Source organism: Chinchilla lanigera, unplaced genomic scaffold (assembly GCF_000276665.1).
Source record: "Chinchilla lanigera isolate Chin_1 unplaced genomic scaffold, ChiLan1.0 scaffold00008, whole genome shotgun sequence".
NCBI classification, from domain to species: domain Eukaryota; kingdom Metazoa; phylum Chordata; class Mammalia; order Rodentia; family Chinchillidae; genus Chinchilla; species Chinchilla lanigera.
In genome coordinates, this window is record NW_004955409.1 from 16,726,235 (window position 1) to 16,745,314 (window position 19,080).

A 19,080-nucleotide genomic window follows, 5' to 3' on the forward strand; every position below is an offset into this window, starting at 1 on the left:
CCTATTTCCCCTAAATAAGCTGTACTCCTTATTGTCATTGCTAGACTATTTGAGTATTCGAGTCCCGGGACCACGGGACCTGCTATTGACTGTCTCTACTTATTATTTGTTAATCTTGTGTTTAGATCTTACCGATCCCCCAGCAGTACATTTTAGGAATTGGAGCTAAATGTGTAGATTTGATAATCACTCAATTGTAAAGCTCCTTCTCTATACTGATTTCCATAATGGTGGGAATTCCTCAAAAATCTGAAAACAGGATTCCATTCAACCCAGCTACTCCTCTTCTAGATATCTTCCTAGAAGAGTTAAAGATATCATATCATAGTGATACACACATACCCATGTTTATAGCAGCACAACTCAATAGCTAAATCTTGGAAGCAGCCTATATGTCCGTCAAAAGATGAATAGATAAAATGTATTTATACACAATAGAGTACTACTCTACTGTAAAGGATAATTTGAGGCATTCATAGAAAAATGGATATATCTTGAAAACATAATGTTAAGTGAAGTAAATCATACAAGCTTAAATACTGTATTATTTCTCATATGATAAGTCAAGTATAAATAAAAAAGAACAAAATAAAAGACAGATGAAACAGGGAGATAGATCTACTGCAGATGGGAAGGGTACTGGGAAGTGAGGAGAGGGGAAAGTGGAGCAGGAAGAAGGGTTGTAAAAGGAGAACGAAGAGGTGTCGTGTGCATGTTCCACACACCCACAGTGAAAGTAGTCACTGCGTCACAAACATGCACTAATAAATTAAAATTTAAAAAATAAATAAAGCACTTTCTAAAGAACTTGATCTATGTTAAGTTTTAGGAACTTAGGGACAAATAAAACATTGATACCTTCCTTCAGGAAGCTCAGTTGAGGGACAGATGCTATTGTATTTTATTATGGCTGTATCATTTTCCTACTATGATTTCTTAGATCTTTGTTTATAAAACTGTGCAAGTATTTTAAATATCATGCAAGACCCTATACAGAGTGATTCTGTCCAGTGAAATTGGTTTCATCATAATAAAATCACATGAATGTGATACTGGATTAGACAGATTTTTTTAAAGTTAGCTCTTTTATAAAAGTAGTGCCGGGGATAAAACTCAGCGGCGCAGCATCTACCTGGCAAGTGCAACTTCCTGAGTTTGATTCCCGGTACCTAATTAAGTAAATAAATAAATAAATGCAGTTTACCTTTTATGTAATAACTGACTGAGTTCTCCATATTTTGTGCTTGCATTCTCCATGTTTGTACTCACAGAACTGAAAAGTAATGAGCAAAGAGGGTTGCCTAGAACTACAAAAGTAAATGTCAGCTCCAGTAATTATCAGAGTAAACCACCAGCGATGCTCCCACAGGACCAAGTACACAAAACTGTTGTCAGTGTAGGAGGCGATGACTTACCTAATCAGGTAAGGAATTACTTACTATATGTTGTTTGATGTTTACAAGGCACGTTTTGTTTTATAAGTAATAATTTTATCAATCAGTCTGAACTTAGAAACTGCAAAAGTGAAAAAGGACTTTAGACTCAGAAATTACTCTTCTGGAAACAGATTGAGGTAGCTCAGAGTCAGTGTTCCCAAGAAGGCTGGAAAGTGAGCACTTATGCTGAGCAAATAGGTGTTGATTTACTACAACCCAGTGAAAATTCTTTGTGAGGAAGCCTCAAAACATGCTTGGGACAAGAGCTATGTGACCAAAAGAAAATAAAGAAACCAAGGTATATGCTTAGTAAAGATGTCTGGTAACGTGTACAATGTAGCTGTCTGTTCCAGCTGCCCCAGTCAGAAGATAACCAGAGTCCATCCTGTGTACTTGCTTCCCTCTTTAAGGCCTTCGGACTCCGTTTTGAAATGCTCTTTCCATGTTGTTCTATTGTAATTTTCCTATAATTTTGATACCCTTTCATTAATTTTGAAACTGTAAGGAAGTAACTTATTTTCCCAGACTTTCATTGAAAAAGTACCTGCCAAAATAACAAAAGTTTTAGCTTTTAGACTAAAGCTTAGATAAAAATAAAGTATATAAAAAGAACTTGAAAACCCACATTGTATTAAATGAATAAAGAAATTATACAAGCTAGTGGATAGTGGATACCCAGAATGTACTTCTGAAGGTCAAGCAGAGCAAATGAGTTTCTAAATGTCTACACCAATAGAATTTATAGAATCAGAAGCATTACAGTTTTGTATGTTTGATGCATGCTGTAAAAATGTTTCAGATCATGTTTAAATAGTGGTTGTTAAAATGAAAGCAAGTTCTTTTCATTTTGTTTTGAAGGAATTAATTGGCAAAAGAGAGTGTAAAAATATGTCTTCAAAGAAACTCAAAAATTGTGAAGGAATAAATGAAAGGATAACTAAAAGTCAGAAACAAGGTAATGTACTCTAATGAGAAGTAGGAAGCTACTATTTGAAATGTTTTTAATATGATAAAGGTGATCTTAAAAATTTTCTACTCTAAAGTGGTAAAGTGTTTTAATGTTTTTAAAGGCTAGGTTTTGTTATTTTGACATAAAATGATTTACATAATGAAGTAACGTATTACTTTAAGTGCCACATTATTTGCAGGTATCTCTTCTCTAATTTGGGTACTAAATTATTATTTATTTTTAATTATTTTGGGTGCCTATTATTTAGATCATAAAATATACAGCATTTTAAATATATTTACAGAAATGTTTAAAGTCTGATTCTTTTTATGAAATTAATACCATAGTTTGTTGTGTGTGGGTTTTCCGAGTGATTTGTTGAAGTCATGTATACCAAAAATTACATAGCCCTTTCTGCAAATAGTAGCAAGCTCAAGATTTCATGTGGAGTTAAATCCACCAGTCTAATAGCATTTTTCTAATTTTTTTCTATAACTAAAAAGAAGTGAAAATGAAGAACATTCATAAGCATTCAAAGAAGAGACCAGGAAAGCAATATTGCTTCAACTACCAAATTCATACAAATTAGATGAAAGAATCTAGAATGGGTTGAGTTATTATTCAGATTATGTAATGAAATGATTTTTAAATCTGAATAGCAGTGTTTTGTTCAAAATCAGAACGTTTAAAATTTTTGAATTTGAAATTGAACACTTGTTAAAGTTAATGAAGAGTTAGAAGAAAGCACTTTCCTCATAATTTGGAGATGTAAGCCAGGTGTGGTAGCACTTGTTATAGTCCCAACATTTGGGAGGCTGAAGCAGGAAGATCTCTGTGTGTTGGGTGCCAGCCTGAGATACCTGGTGAGTTCTAGACTAGCCGGAGCTACATTAACAAGATCTTGTCTCAAAAGACCAAAAACAAAACAACAGCAAAAACATTGAAGATATATGATGGCTGTAAATAAAACTTGTAGAAACTTTTTACTACTTTTTTGATTACTACCACTTCTCTTAAATTATAATTTAGAGGTTTCTTTTCGCCAGCCTTCAGTAGTATCCATTAGTCTTTCAATTTGTTGTTCATGCTGTAAACAAAGACACATAGTATGTGTAGGTTGTTGCTGTATTTCATTGTGATGATTGGCATGATACGTTACATGTATTTATAATTACATTTGGACTGTTTAAAAGTTAGAATTTTAGTTTAGCTTCTAGTATCTTAAGTTTCAAATTAGAAAACTGCACTTATTTTAATTTGCTTTCTTTAGAGACCTGAAATAATAAAACTTCTCAGGTTGTTCCATCTTGTTATTTTCCCATAATTCATAGAGTTTGGGGAGCTTCAACTGATGTGTGCCTTCAGGGCTACCCTCCAGGTGAAAGTGGAAATGTACAGAAGGGTTCCATTTCCTTTTACTCCCATTTTTATCTAGTATGTCAGCACTACATGCCTGGTAAGGCTTTAGTGACTGGTGTTGTTCTTATGTCTCCTAAATATTTGACCTCCAGGAATTGATTTAACAAACATTTTCACCCTTATTAACATTGGCCAAAATAGCTAAACATGAAAATAAAGTTCTTATCATTCATAATATTTTTCCAGTCTAATTAAAAGATATGCCTAATGTGCAGTTGTAATATAGGACACATTATCAAATATGAGATTATTGAAAAGTACTCTGGAAGTTGAATGGAAAATTTAATGAACTTTCATTCAGTTGAGGGAAATCAGGGCAAAGTTAGTGGGCTAAGTTGGTTAGTGAACAAAATCAAAGCATATAGTGATTCAGTTTGTTAACCAAAGGAAATTTTGAAGTAGAATAAGCATTAATGAAAGTTAAGAACAGAGCAAATTTGAGAATCATTCAGTGGTTTAATAAACCTAGAATATGGTTCATATTTGAGGACAGGGAAAGATTGGAAATAGAAAACCAGGTGGAAGAGCCTATATGTATTACAGTAGACAACAAGACATCATTGATGGGTTTGTGTAATAGTTGTGCATGTTTATAGTTGACAGGGTGGTGATCTGAATAGATCTGTGCCTCAGGAAGATAATAGGGCAATAAAGTATACAGCAGGACTTTTGAAATAAAGTAAATTTTATTTGTGAAAATATTTTTCTTACACTTAAATGCGTTTATGGCTAATTTAAGATTTTGGGCTTTGGTTTTGTCTTACGAAGTTAAAGGGGGAACTGAAGACTCAAATGTATCTATTGATATTTTGACTTCACGGGAACACTTTGCTTTGGCTGAGGAAAGAAAATACGTGACTATCAATCAGAAAGAAGCTTGTATTTTAGTAACGCCGCTTAAAACTAGAAAGGGGATAGAGAAAAGATGCCTGAAGTATAATCTGTCCTATAACAGCGCTAAAGCAACAACAGATTTTCCAGTGCAAAAGCATCAAGAAAAACATGAGCCAGACTCAAATGAAAGTCCCACCGATAAGTCCGCAGGGGCTTTAGAAAGCACGTCTGAGTACAGTGTGGATCAGAAAAGCAACAGCAAGGAAGACTGCACTGAACGTGACTTACTCACTGTCAACCAGAAAATAAAAATACCTAACTCCAGAAACAAACACATGGGCGTTCAAGACTTCAAGAAAAATATCAGGCTGCCATCAAAATTGAAGAAAATTGAAGATCAAGCAGCTGTGCCGTTTTATAACCGTCAGTCCTCATCAGATTTGTCAAGTGAAGAGAGTGAGACCGAAAAGGAAATTAGAAGGAAAGCAAGAGTTAAGAGACTGAGAGCAAGAAATAACAAAGAAACAGTTGCTCACCTGAGCAAAAGCCAAAAAAGCACCTCAAGGAATGTCGTCGTGACTTCGGAATCTGACACGGAGGAAAGTAAGACGGAGTATCCCAGCAAACACAAGAAAGCCAGGTCTTCTGCTAAGGAAACGCTTCTGGGATGCGGTGTCAGGCATGAGTCTTCAGTTGAGCCAGCGGGATCTGACAGAACTAGCAAGCATTCCTTAGGATGTTTATCCGGCTCAAATCAGGATGAGGAATGGGATGAGAAAGAACTGCAGAAACTTCACTGGTAAGTAGTTAGACTTGACTCTGGAATATATACACAGTGACTGCAAGCAGTTAAATACATGGAAAGGGGCTGATTGGGTGACTTCTAGGGATTATCGCTGTAGTGATGCCGGTAGCTTTTTAGTGCTGTTTTCACTAAGTGCGATTTGTTGTGTGTATTACTTCTGACAAATCAGGTCTGATTAGAATTGGATATGGCTACATAGACTTGACAGGCAGTTTCAGGAGTGTAGTCTTACGGAAACCAGATCGTAACTGAGTGATGAAGAGTGCATGGGAGGGTAAAGAAAGAAGACAGCCTGGGGGAGCACCCAACAGATATGGCATATATGGGGAGTGGAAAAGCTCGGCGCAGTGGAAGGACATGTGATGACAAGGGTTATATTGCTGGCTCCCTCTCTCGGAGCCAACAATGGCTGATGCCGGAGTGTAGCGTTGTGGCGGAGCAGATGAGCTGGTGGGCAGAAGGGAATATGTGATTGGTAAAGGAGTGGAGGGTGACAGACACGGTCCACATGCAGTGTTCTTTGCCTGTGAAGCCCTGCAACTTTACATCATTTGGGGTTCCTTTCAAATCTATTTTCTTGAAACATTTTTCCTAGCGCATCTCCATGATTTTGTCCTCAGTTCTCAGATGTTTTTCCTCTCACTTTTAGGCAGAGAAGTGAATCTTCTTCTTTCCAAAGTTCTTGGCTGCTTTTTGCTATGATGCCCACTCAGAGATCTTCGTCCTCCCAGACTTCAAACTTTCCCCTTTGTACAGTGACACCAAAGACAGAATATGTAGCCCTGAATGTTTCCCCCCATACTGGGGTTTGAACCCAGGGACTCACGTCCCCAGACCTTTTTATTTTTAAGACAGGTTATCATTCAGTTGCCCAGGCTGGACTATAACTTGCAGTCCCCTACCCCAGCTTTCTAAATACCTAGGATTATAAGCGTGTGCCGCCATGCCCTGCTGAAGTCTCGTATTTCCTAGTTGATCTGATATAATATAGTAAAGGCAGAGAACCTTATTTTCCCATGTTTCCACGTACTTTGCCTGCTCATTTTTATTTCTAGAACTATAATTCTTTCCATCAACTAGGTTTAAGCTCTTTGTCATTGTTGATTTTTTTAAAAGAAAATTTTAATTAGTTGGCAAAGAGCTATTCTATCTGCAATGTATTTTTTTTTTTTTTTTTGATATTTTATATTCAGACCTTTGATGCTTTTGTCTAAATTGTAGAAGTAGCGTTTTGGATTTTTTTTTTCTTGTTTGTTTCTGTTTTTGCTTTTGCAGTACTAGGTATAGAACCTAGTGTATGCTAGGTAGCAGTAACCTTCAATATATCCAGATTAATCTTCTATTAATCTCTAATAGATCTTCATTGGATTTTCACTGATCTTCAGCTTATGTACTGATGGTTCTGCTTGCATCAAGAGCATACCATGTATTGATTTTATCTTTTCCAGCTGTATCCCTCATTATTTCCTCATAATAAAAATTCTTAACCTTTACTGTTTTGTGTTTTTTTTTTGGTTTTTCTCCGGTACCGGGAACCGAACTTACGACCTTGCGCTTGCCAGGCAGGCGCTTTGCCACTGAGCTAAATCCCCAGCCCCGCTTTACTGTTTATTGAAATCACCTCGAGAGACTTTTTTAAATGCCTGGACTGCACGGATTTTAGTTCCCAGAGGTGGAATAAGTGTGCTCCACCATTTTTCTGTGCAGCTGTCAAATCTGGGTAGGCTGCATGAACAGGTTTTTGTCAGTTTAGGAAATAAATCGTAATGAGTTGATAGGAGAAAGCTAGAATGTTAAGTGCCACCAGGACAGCAGTAAGTTTCTAATTTTTCCTCTTTTATCCCTGAGTTAGGTTCAAGGCTAGCACAAAGCTCAAAGTAGGTATTGAGGCACAAAGAGAGTTCGCATCAAAGCTGTTCAGTTCTGGGCTGAGCAGGAACTCAAAAGTAGGAGAAACCCAATAGTTCTCTTTATTTTCCCTCTCTCTTTTAGTAGTCCCTTACAGTCCCCCCGGGGCTACAGTAACATCAGCTGAGGTTCAGCATACCTAAAACTCAGAGAGAACAGCCTCTTACCGATCACCTCCTTCCTGAAACCCTTCGTAGTTGTCACCTGTTCCTACTACTTAGAGTGATGTCTCCTATAAACAATAAAAAGCAATTCCAATCCTGACTGCACAGCAAAAGAGTTACCTGAGAAGTTTGTGAAAAATGCAGATTACTGCTGTCTCAGACCTACTGGGTTGAAATCTTCATTAAAAATTTAATTATGTTAACTTGGAATGAAATAATAAAATCAAAGGCAGTGCCCAAAACTCATCACTTCCTTGAGGTTTGGTTCTACATCTAGGAATGGTGAAAATAGTATATAGTAGCAGTGTGCCAGCACGCACTTCCTATGCATTCATCACCTTCCGCGAGGTCAGGCTTATCAACCACCCTGGGAATGCTGACCATAGGGAAAGTGACAGACACAATACTTCAGAGCTTTTTAACCTAGCGAGCTGAATAAAAATTTGCCACCATACCACTGTGTAAAACATATGCCTACAAATTGGGATCTGAATTGAAGTAAAAATATATTCAACCTTCCGTATATGTGGGAGATTAATTCCAGGATACCAGTTGTGATACCAAAACCTGTAGGTGTTTAAGTCCCTTGTATACAATTGTGTGGTATTTGCATATAGTCTACACAGTCCTCCTATAGTGTATACTTTAAATGGTCTCTAACTACTTACAATGTTGAATAGAATGTAAATAGCTATAGTGTATTGCTTAGGAAATGAAAATAAGAAAAATATGTGTGTGTTCAGTATAGATGCATTTTTTTCCCTGAATATTTTCAGGCATCTGTGGATGTGGAGCCAGGAATATGGAAGCCCACTGTATGTTTTGTCAAAGAAACAGTAAACTAAAGACATAATTGAAGTAACATTTTAGTACAGACTAATGTCCCTAATCAAAAAATCAGAAATACTCCAAAACCACAACTTTTTGAGTGCTGACAAATGCCACAGGTGTAGAATTCCACCCCTGACCTCCTGTGATGGATGGGTGACAGGCATACTAAAAATACGGTATAAAAGTTCAACCTTACATCTTTGGTGGGAAGATGTAGCTCAGTGGTAGAGTGCTTGCCTAACATGTATGAGGCCCTGAGTCCAGTAACCAGCATGGCAAATCAAACAGAAACCTTTTGGTCTGTGGGTACTAGCTATGTATGAAACAAATTTGTTGTCCAGGCTTCAGTCCTTCCCCCCAAAATCTCTCATTCTATATGTACAAATATCCTAAAATCCAAAATCTGAAACATTTCTGGCTTAAAGCATTTTGTATGAGATACTCAACCTGTACCATTTTAAGGCTAATTGGTGATTTAAATAGATATTTTCGGGTTAAATATTTCAGGCTACTCTCAGTAATATCATTTTTTTATTGTAGGTGGGGATGGTAGCATGTATACCAGATTGTGAACAATCATTTCTAAGTGAACTTTTTGAAAGTAATTCATATGTTGAATTAGGAACTATATTAGGTTTAGGAATTTCGTTTTCATTTGTTTTACTCAATTGAGATCATTATTTTCTAAAATACTGAGGTGAGCCAACCATGGTGGGGTACACCTATAATCCTAGCACTCAGGTGGCTGAGGCAGGAGGATGGCCACAAGTCTGAGCCCAGCCTGAGTTACATAATAAGTCTAAGGCCAGTCGGAACTACATAGTGAGACCCTGACTCAAAAAGTAAAATAAAATATTGAGGTATACAAATTAAGAGTACAAGAAATCAAGCATAAAACTTTTTTCAGATAGTAGATGCTCAACCTTTAGTTTCTTTTTATTATTGTTAATACATTGTTAATAGGATTTACTGTGAGAGTGATACATGCCTACATCATACACTGATCATATCCATCCCCCCTTACTTCCCATCCCTCCCAAATAGAAAACTTGCTGATAAAGAGTTCATAACCTTGACTACTTAAGAACTAAGAGTTTATTTCCTGGCATACTTTGCACCAGTAAGAGTTCAGAAACACTGTACAATCATGCCAGGGATCCCCAGAATTTCAAATCACTGAACATATGGCAGATCCCTGTGTAATCCTCGAGGTGCTGAAGCAAGAGAATCAAGAGTTTGAGGGGCTGGGGATTTAGCTCAGCGGCAAAGCGCCTGCCTGGCAAGCGCAAGGTCGTGAGTTCGGTTCCTGGTACCGGAGAAAAACCAAAAAAAAAAAGAGTTTGAGGCCAGCCTGGGCTACATAGACCTTGTCTCAAAAAAAGAAAAAGAAAAAAAAACGTTGAAAGAAGGGCAAAGTTTTCAGTTTTTATACAGTACAACAAAAGAACTAGACGGCATCACTTAATATGTAAAATGAATCTTCATATTTGAAGGACTAGAGTAAGTTACTTAGTAAAGGGAATAGTGGTGTTTTGTTGTTTTTTTTTTTTTCCAAATAGTTATCTAGAATAACTTTTGCTAAAATTCCTCCAGCCCAGGAAATCTTGTTAGCTCGGTGTTTCCTTATGCCTTTAGAAGTTTACTTCTATTGATTCAAATTTCTTGTTTTTTAACTCTTTTTGGTCTTCCGTAGTGCGTTTGCCTCTCTTCCAAAGCACAAACCTGGTTTCTGGTCCGAGGTAGCTCTGGTGGTAGGTTCTCGAACTGCTAAAGAATGCCAGAAGAAATACATAGAAGATTCTCAAGGAAAAGTATCTCAGAAAAATACCACCAAGAGAAAGCAAGCCACTGCCAAAGGCCAAGATGGTAACGTTTGTAATAGTGTTTTCCTAGTACTTCCCCTGTAGGTTTCTGATTACTCAGCAGCTATATTTTATATTTGTCCATGAATCTTGTTATAGGTGTTTTCTTAAAAATATGAAAGCTCAAAAGAACTTCAGAGATCGTGTTTAATTTTTTAAGTCTTAATCTAGGTAGCTACTTCCATCAGTAGTAGTTTAGTACTCTTGTGCTATGACTTTGCTCTAGAAAATGTGAAATTGGATACAGAGATTTCAATTTGTGAATATTGCTCTGTCTAATTTAATTTACAGCGATTTGATTAAGACCCTCTAGTAATTCATGAAGAAAAGGAGAGTAACTTCAGTTTCCATAGTCCCAGGATTACACGCTGCTGTCGGTAGTTCCTAGTAAAAGGTGTTTTATGTCCGAAAAGTCCTACAGTAAGCTTTAGAGAGTACTTAGTAGCCTAGCATAGTTCGCTGAGGTTTATATTGTAGTGAAATAAATCAATCCGGCACTCAGTCGTGAAAGGGTGGGGTGTCACCTTGGTCACATCATAGTGACAGTTGCATTCCCACCCCGCCGGATCTTCGTGATTGTCATGTGGGCTAATTACGCTGCACAGATCTCAGTGTGGAATCATTTGCTATAGGGAAGCTTTTAAAATAACAGAGGCTGTAAGTTTATAAAGCAGTTACTGTAAATGATCAAATCCTTATCAGAATATCTTATTGACTCTTAAGGTGAGAGAGACAGTGCTAACAAGATGAAGACCGTTCAGATAACTGCCAAAGTGGGCACACTTAAAAGGAAGCAACAAATGAGGGATTTTCTGGAACAGATGCCAAAAGATGACCATGACGATTTTTTCAGTGCAACACCTTTGCGTAATCAGAGAGTACTGGTAAGAGTGTCACATGCATGAAACTGCTGTTTGCTTTACCTATATTCACTGCTGCATCCTTCGCGTGTGTGTATGCTTAGTGTGCATCGCTAATATTTCGGCCAAATAGCAGTGTCCTCCATAAACTTGACCAAAGCATAGTTCAGGAAGCAGTCTGCTGGATCCTGCCGTTCTCACTGGTTTCTAATGTCTGCCCTCAGTGGTTGAAAGGGAAAGTTTGTAAAACTAAATAGAAAACAAATAAGCCAAACATAGGTACTTAAATTTTAAGAAGATTCCAAATGGTGGAACAGAGGTGCCCAGCTCTCACCTCTTCCTCCATAAAGACGGCCAAAGCAGCAGGTAGATAACTGCACGTCAGGAGCCCAGACCGCTGCAGCTTGGCGCTGTCCTGAGGACAGAGTCGCCGTCAGAATTCGTACGGCCCTAGGAGACAGAGCCTCAATGCATCTCACGCCCCAGGTCCCACCGATGTTCCACCACACGAGGACAGGAGTCTGCCGCGTCACAAACCTAACTAAGCCCAGAGCTCTGCTGGGGCTGCAGCACCCGGGCCTGCACAGTGCCCTCACGACAAGGGACAGGTGTCCAGTGCCGCTGGGCCGGGCCGTGAGCCCCACCGCGCCTTTGGCGAGGGCGCACATCTCACACCCCAGCGCCGCTGCCACTACCATTGCTGCATGCCCCTGCCGACAGCAGAGCGTGTGCCTGTGGTGTTGCACTGTGCTGTGTTCCTAAAGCCACTGCTGCCACTGCAGGCGGCCACACACTTAGCCACAGACCCGCTAGGGTGTTGCCTGGGCCACTAGAGCGCCTCTGCCTCTGTGCGGCCCTCGTAGATAGGCTCTCCAGCCGCCCTGCTGTGCGCACACAGGCATTTATTACCTCTGAAATAGTCACAGGAGGGCTCACCTGGAGCCAAAGCCCTAAAACACATGTGGGGAGCTGGGCGAGGTGCACACATCTGAAGCTCCAGCGCAAGAGGCTGAGCAGGAAGATCATCAAGGTCAGCACCAGCCTGGACTATATAACGAGACCCTGTCTCAGAAAGCCAGCCCGAGCCAGGAGTAGTGGCGCATGCCTGCACCCTCAGCAATTTGGGATTCTGAGGCAGCAGGAACATAAGTTTGAGCCCACTCTGGGCAACTTAATGACTTAACAAGATCCTGCTTCAAAATTTAAAACATACAAAGAGCTGGGGATATAGCTCATTGTGAAGTCCGAGGGTTCAATTTCCAGTACCAAAAACATCTACTACCAACAAAACAAAAACCAGTATATCTGGAGGAAGCCTTCTATGAAAACTCATACAAGTGTAGAATCACCTGACCTGCCAAATGCAGGAAAAGCAGTGTAGGAGCATAAGAAGTATGAAAAAAATCAAGATAATATGACACCTCCAAAGGAACACAAAAGACCCCACAGAAAAGGATATTGATGACTTGCCTCAAAGAATTCAAAAAAATGAGCCTAAGTAAATTCAGTGAGGTACAAGAGAATACAGCAGACAGTCCAGTGAAAATAAGAAAATAGCTATTGCTATGAGTAAGAAATTCAGCAAGGAGATGAGTTCACAAAAAGGAAGAAGCCAGAAATCTTGGATCTGAAAAACTCATTAGGTCAAAAAAAATTAAGTTGAGAACTTCAACATACTAGATGAAACAAAAAGAAGAATTTTTTAACTTAGAAAAATATGTTTGAATACTGCAGTCAGATAAAAAGAAAAGGAAAAAGGAAGAGAGAGAGCCTCTAAGACCTACGGCATGCCATTAAGTGAAAAATATTCAAATTATGGGCTTCCGAAAGGTAGAGAGAAAAGAAAGGGAACAGAAAAACGAGTCAATAAAATACTCGCCCAAAATTTCCCTAATTTTGGGGAAGATAAGAACATACATGTCCAGGAGACTTAAGATGTTTTTACATCCTCTCCCTTGCATATGATGTTCAAACTGACAAAAGTCCAAGACAAAGAGCATTGTAAAAACAGCAAGAGAAAATACTAGGTCACATTTAAGGGAACCCCATTAGACCAACAGCAGCTTTCTTAGTAGAAACCTTAAGATAGAATAAATCTTATAGGCGAGAATACAATAATATATTCAGCATTCTAAAAGAAAAAAATATATATATCAACCAAGGTTAGCATACTGAGTAAACCTATTCTTTAAGTGAAGGGGAAATAATAACTTTCTAAGACAAAAAAAGAAAATCACTGCTATATAGCCCCTCTAAGAAATACATAAAGGAATACAACATCTAAAAATGAAAGAATAACTACTGTATTGTAAAAAAATGCAAAAATCTAAAGCTCACTGGTAAAGCAGATGTGTAAATGAAAAAGAGAAAGGAATCGAATCCTAGGCTACAAGAAACCACCAGACCACAAAAATAATGAGATGGAAAGGAACAAAGGACAATCAAAAAATCAATTAGCCCTGGTACCGGAGAAAAACCAAAAAAAAAAAATCAATTAGCAAAATGGCAGGAGGAATAAACTTTTATTAATGTTAAGCTTAATTGTTAACCTCAGTCAAAAGATACAGAGTGGCTAAATGGATAAAAATGACCCAACTATATGCTAACTAGAACAAATTTTACCAGTATGCCCCATATAGATTAAATGGTTAGGAAAAAGTATTCCACGCCAGTGGGAAAAAAGTGAGCAGGAATAGCATACCTATGTCAGACGCAAGACTTTAAGTTAGAAAGCCCAAAAAGGACAAAGAATGTCACTGTATGATAAATCAGTTGAACAAAAGGAAGTAACAGTTATAAACACACACACACACACATACACACATATATATATATATGCCCAGCCTGAACAACATAGACCCTGTCTTAATCAATCAATAACAATTAATATGCTATAAGGCAACACTTTTTTAAAGACCTAAAAATCTTTGATTTTTGAAAAGTAGCATAAATAAAAACTAGTGATTGGCATAAAATATTGGCAACAAATACAATACAATCAATATCCTATTAATATCTTAATGCCAGAAGACCCAGTTATATGAAGCAAACATTATTAAGTCTAAAGGGATAGTATAATGCTGGCTACAGTAATAACAGTAGTTGGCAATTTTCATCAGTGGATAAATCATCCAAATTAAAAAAGCAGAGAAACATTGGAGTTGACCTATATTCTAGACCACCATGTAGAAATGCTAATTTTGGAAATGGAAATGCTAATTACTCTGATTTTGATCATTATGCATTGTATACATGTACCGAATTATAATCACTGTATTACATAAATAGGTAAAAATACTATCAATTTAAAAACAAAATACTAGCTAGGCATGGTAGCGCATATCTATAATCTCAGCACCTGGGAAACTGAGGCAGGAGGATTGCTGTGAGTGCAAGACCAGGACTACATAGTGAGTTCAAAGCCAGCCCAGACAACATAGTGAGACTCTCTGTCTTAATCAGTCAATAAAAATTAATATGCTATAAGGCATCACTTTCTTAAGGTTATAAAATCTTTGTTTTTTGAAAAGTAGGATGAATAAAAACTAGTGATTCTCATAAAATATTGGCAACAAATACATCACTGTCAATATCTCTAATATACAGAAATCAAATGTCACTGGAATAATAAAGTATCAAGATCACAGAAAAAAGTAGACAAGAAATTTAAAAGGCCAAAGAAACATTTGAGGAAGTGATCATTTTTCCTAGTAATAGAACAAAATAAACTGTATGTATACCTTCTAAATTAAAGAATCTTTTTTAAAAAAATAAGTTAAAATATCTCCACTATCAAAAGCAAATCTGATGGTGTAGTCACATATCAGTGGAGGCATCAACACATTCATACCTTTCAGAAATCATTACGGTAATGTATTCCAAAAGTCATGAATATTACTCTGTTTTTGAGTTTATCCTAAGAAATCCAAAAGACTAAAAGATTTATAAAGATTCATTTTAAGTTCAAAACCTGGAAACAATTTACGTATCCAATAAAAGTTTATTTCACCTACAGTGAAACGTAATACAAATGTCAAGTGCAAATTTAAGATTATTTCTAGAATCTAATGGTTATCTCTGTATCTCTAATGGTTATCACCTGCAATGCCTAGAGATCCATTTTTGGAATTCCCATAACAATGGAACATAATGAAATGTTTTCTCTTCAAATCCTTGTTCCATGAATTTTTCTAAGTAACATACATGAATTTCATGCAAAAATTTAAAACATTTCAGTCTTAGGCATAACTGGGTTAAGTGTAAAAATTTAAAGATTTGGATTAGTGAACCAGACTTAAAAGGTTTTTTTTAGCTACCACTTTCTCAATATTCTCATTCAGTCATCTTCAGTTTTAAAAGGCTGTGTATACTCTGGTTTCTCTTAAGATCGTATAAATCTTCTGCCTTTTAAAAGGCTGTCTAGTGCTTTATATGGAGGAGTGATAGCATTATTTCAGTCTCCTTTGTATTTACACAAGTTACAGAAGGTTATTTTAAGCCAGTGATCTGAGGCCCATACAGGTTCCCTTCACTGCACCATGGTTCATGAGGAATTATATCCCTTATGTTATCCCACCATCACTTCATGTCCCAAACGTGTACATGTGGCGCTAAGGCAATAGTAACATCGAAAGCAACGAATTAGCTATTGTCTATAGTGTGTCTACTATTTTAATATGAAGTTCAAGTAAAATCTTAAGGACTGAATTGTTCATACACACAGAGGGTTAGTGCGGGTTGAGTACCTGTTAACTAGCAAGCACCATAGTTAATAAATTACGTGCCGACACTGAGGAGTCCTGTTTTGTCTCTGGTCTGTGGGCCACATTCAACCTATTGCCTGTTTTTCCAAACAGACTTTTATTGGATCACGGCGATGCCCATTTGTGTACAAATTGTCTATGGCTCTTTTCATGCGACACTGACAGATCTCTTTGCAGAAAATACTTGCCTGTCTCTGGCCTACGCAGCCTTTACAAATGGGTGTCATTGTCTCCATTTTGCAGAAGGAAAAATTGGTTTCTTAGGAACTAAGGCTGTCATCTGTCTGCTACTTTTAAAAATTATCTAATTTGGGGGCTGGGGATTTAGCTCAGCGGCAAAAGCGCCTGCCTGGCAAGCGCAAGGTCGTGAGTTCAGTTCCCGGTACCAGAGAAAAACCAAAAAAATAAAATAAAATAAAAATTATCTAATCTGGGGAATTATAAGGAAAACAACTTAGCGCACCAGAAATCATTTTGTGATAATAATAAAATTCATTTTTACAGGTGTATGCTGACAATATTTTCCTCTTGTCAAGATGATAATGAAATTCTGCCCGATTTGTTTTCTAGTTGCCGAGTTTCTGGGAGAGTCAAAATGGTGATGACATTCTGCCAGCTATGAACAAAAATCCAGCAACTCCATCATCGGTTATTTTCCCACTGGCAAAAACTCCTCAGTGTCAGCACGTCAGTCCTGGCATGCTAGCCTCTGTAAAAAGGTAAGTATCTGTATGTGTGATATGCTGACTCCCTGCATCAGCAGATTGAGGGACATTTAATTATTTTGGATGCTGAGGTATTTTTTGTTTTTGTTTTAGTGGTTTTGAGACCAGGTCTTGCTAAGCCAAGCTAGCCTCAAATTTGGGATCCTCTTGCGTTGGCCTCCCAGATAGCTGGGATTACAGGGGTGCAGCACCTGGTAGTCACAGGGTCTGTGTAACCAGGAGACAGAGGGTGAGAGTGAGAGAAGGAACTAGGACGTGAGGAGCAGTCGGGCGTGGCACAGCCCAGAGCCAGGGACCTTGCAGCCCCTAGATCCTCCCCTGTGTTCTGCAGAAGGAACCGGCTCTGCTGACATGTTGATTCTATGTAGCCCCTCGTGATTCCTTTCAGACGCCTGACCCCCAGAGCTGTAACACAGGAATCTTGTGATCCACTTGTCCCTAAGTGCCTCTGAATCTGTAGCCGTCTGTTACAGCAGCCCCTGGAAACTAACACCAGCCAGAGTACCCAGTCCCCCTGCAATGGGAGGCAAGGAAGGGCCTGCGCCTGGGCGTTCCCCAGCCTCAGCTCTCAGGTCCGTGGCCCTGCGGTGGCTTCTGCATGACAACAAAGAGATGAGGAGGCCGTGGTGCTGAAACACCCAGACTCCCCGTCACACACAGCCTCCTCCCTGGGTCGTGCACAGCCCTCCGCCTCCTTGGCTGGGGTTAGGGTTCAGGGTAGGTCAGAGGTGAAGAGGGGAGTCAAGGCCTGGGTCAGCAGTCAGCCCGAAACTGGGGCGTGGATGCGGATTGCTGATCTTTACTCTCCTGGAGTGTCCCGAACTGCGGGCTTGTGCAGCCCCACTGGCCCAGGCCCGGCACAGAGTCCAGGCTGTTGGTGCAGCAGTTTGGTTTCCCGAGGTCATCCCAGCTGTGTCCCTCTTGTACTGTTATTTCTGCTAAGCATTTTGTAAGTTGAGGAATGTAAACCAATAATAGGAAGAGTTATCATTATTTAATTTGAAATGAAGAGTGAATAATTCCTAAGAGGATGAAAAGAGGCAGCAAGGTAAGGCTGTTAGTCAATAAACTGTATTGGGATACAGCTCACACTACATAACAGTAAATTCCAAGTGAACTAGTTTTACATGTAAATTGAAGTTTAAAAATTTGTTTTATTTCATACCCATCACCATAAGCAGTCAAAGCGATTAAAGAACGTATTGTCATTTGTCACAGGCAAAGGCCAAATATATCTGGCATTCCTACATATTAACCAAAAAGAGCCATTTTCATGCACTGTTAGCAAGAAGGGAAACCAGTACAATCCCTACAGCAATAATTTGTCAGTATCCATCAAAACTGTAAACACGGGACTCCTACTTCTAGAACTGTGGATGTGCAGCAGATTCATTGCGGTATTGCAGGTGAGGGCCTACCTCAAATATCCCTCCATAAGGACCAGTTAAATGAATTCTGAGATTTAGACAAGTACATATATATATGTTTGTTTGAACAAAGATATTCATCACAATACATAATACTGAAAATTTTTTAAAAATCTAGAAGTCCAAAAAGAAAGGAACAGTCATGAAAATTTTCTCCATATACAAGAATAATGTACAACATTAAAAATCATGTTTTCAGCCAGGCATGGTACCACATGCCTGTAATCCCAGCACACAGGAGGCTGAGGCAGAAGGATCGCTATGAGCCCTAAGCCAGCCTGAGTTACATAGTAAGTTCAAGGCCAGCCTGAACTACCAGTTGAGACCCTGTCTCAAAAAACAACAAAACAAAACCTTGTTTTCAATAATTTTTAATGACAGAATAATGTTCAGTAGGAAATAGTATTTCAGAGTTAAAAAACAAAACTACATACAGCATGAACCCAATTTTACACAACATGAATTGGTAAGAGAAAATTTGGGGGGTTAAACATCAACAGCCATCGTCTCCGGGCTCCTGCGTGACACGTGTGCACTGTGGGGCTCCGTGTTCGTGGGAAGCCGTTTCTGTGTTTATACGGCTGTTAGGACTCAGTGCGCCGTGGCGTTCCTCACCGAGAACCTGGGTCACAGGCTTGCGCACGGCGTGAAGCTGCTCCTCAGACTGTCTCCTTCCCTGCCGCTCCTGACCTCCCCAGCGGCCTTGGGCGGCTCGCTTTCCGTGCCCGAGCTGGGGAATGACAGTTCGCGCGCCTCTGGCGTGAAGAGCTCTCGCCGGCACGGCAGGCTTGGGCTCGCGTGGCCCTCGCCGGCCGGCGGAGCCGGGAGTGACAGAGGCCCCGGCAGTCGCACGCGTCTGTGGGTCAGACGCCCGCGAGGGCCCGGGCAGTCTCGGACAGAGGGACGGCGCGTGTGCGCTCTTCGGCCGAGAGAGGATGCGAGGGGCCCGCCGGCTGGCGGCTGTCCCAGCGAGACGAGGGGTCGGAGCGGGGACGGACAATAACCGCTTTGCTCGCTTCGGCTTCGGCTGTGAAGTATGAGTCAGTGCTCTGCTAAGAAGGAGCTGGAGGAGAAATCAGTAAATGCGTCGGCCAGCC

At 39.3% G+C, this 19,080-nt stretch overlaps 1 protein-coding gene across 3 annotated transcripts in view; it reads left to right on the top strand.

Moving 5' to 3' along the window:
• The window catches only part of Mis18bp1 (MIS18 binding protein 1), a 47,056-nt gene that overhangs the window by 21,821 nt on the left and 6,155 nt on the right, over window positions 1–19,080 (top strand). For 2 of the 3 annotated variants that reach the window (XM_005376854.2, XM_005376853.2), the window contains exons 9-14: window positions 1,272–1,423; window positions 2,295–2,391; window positions 4,573–5,437; window positions 10,040–10,212; window positions 10,932–11,092; window positions 16,402–16,550. In XM_005376854.2, the coding sequence (XP_005376911.1) occupies window positions 1,272–1,423; window positions 2,295–2,391; window positions 4,573–5,437; window positions 10,040–10,212; window positions 10,932–11,092; window positions 16,402–16,550 (1,597 nt within the window). The remainder of the gene's footprint in view (window positions 1–1,271; window positions 1,424–2,294; window positions 2,392–4,572; window positions 5,438–10,039; window positions 10,213–10,931; window positions 11,093–16,401; window positions 16,551–19,080) is intronic. The other variant, XM_013510343.1, reaches the window with a different exon arrangement.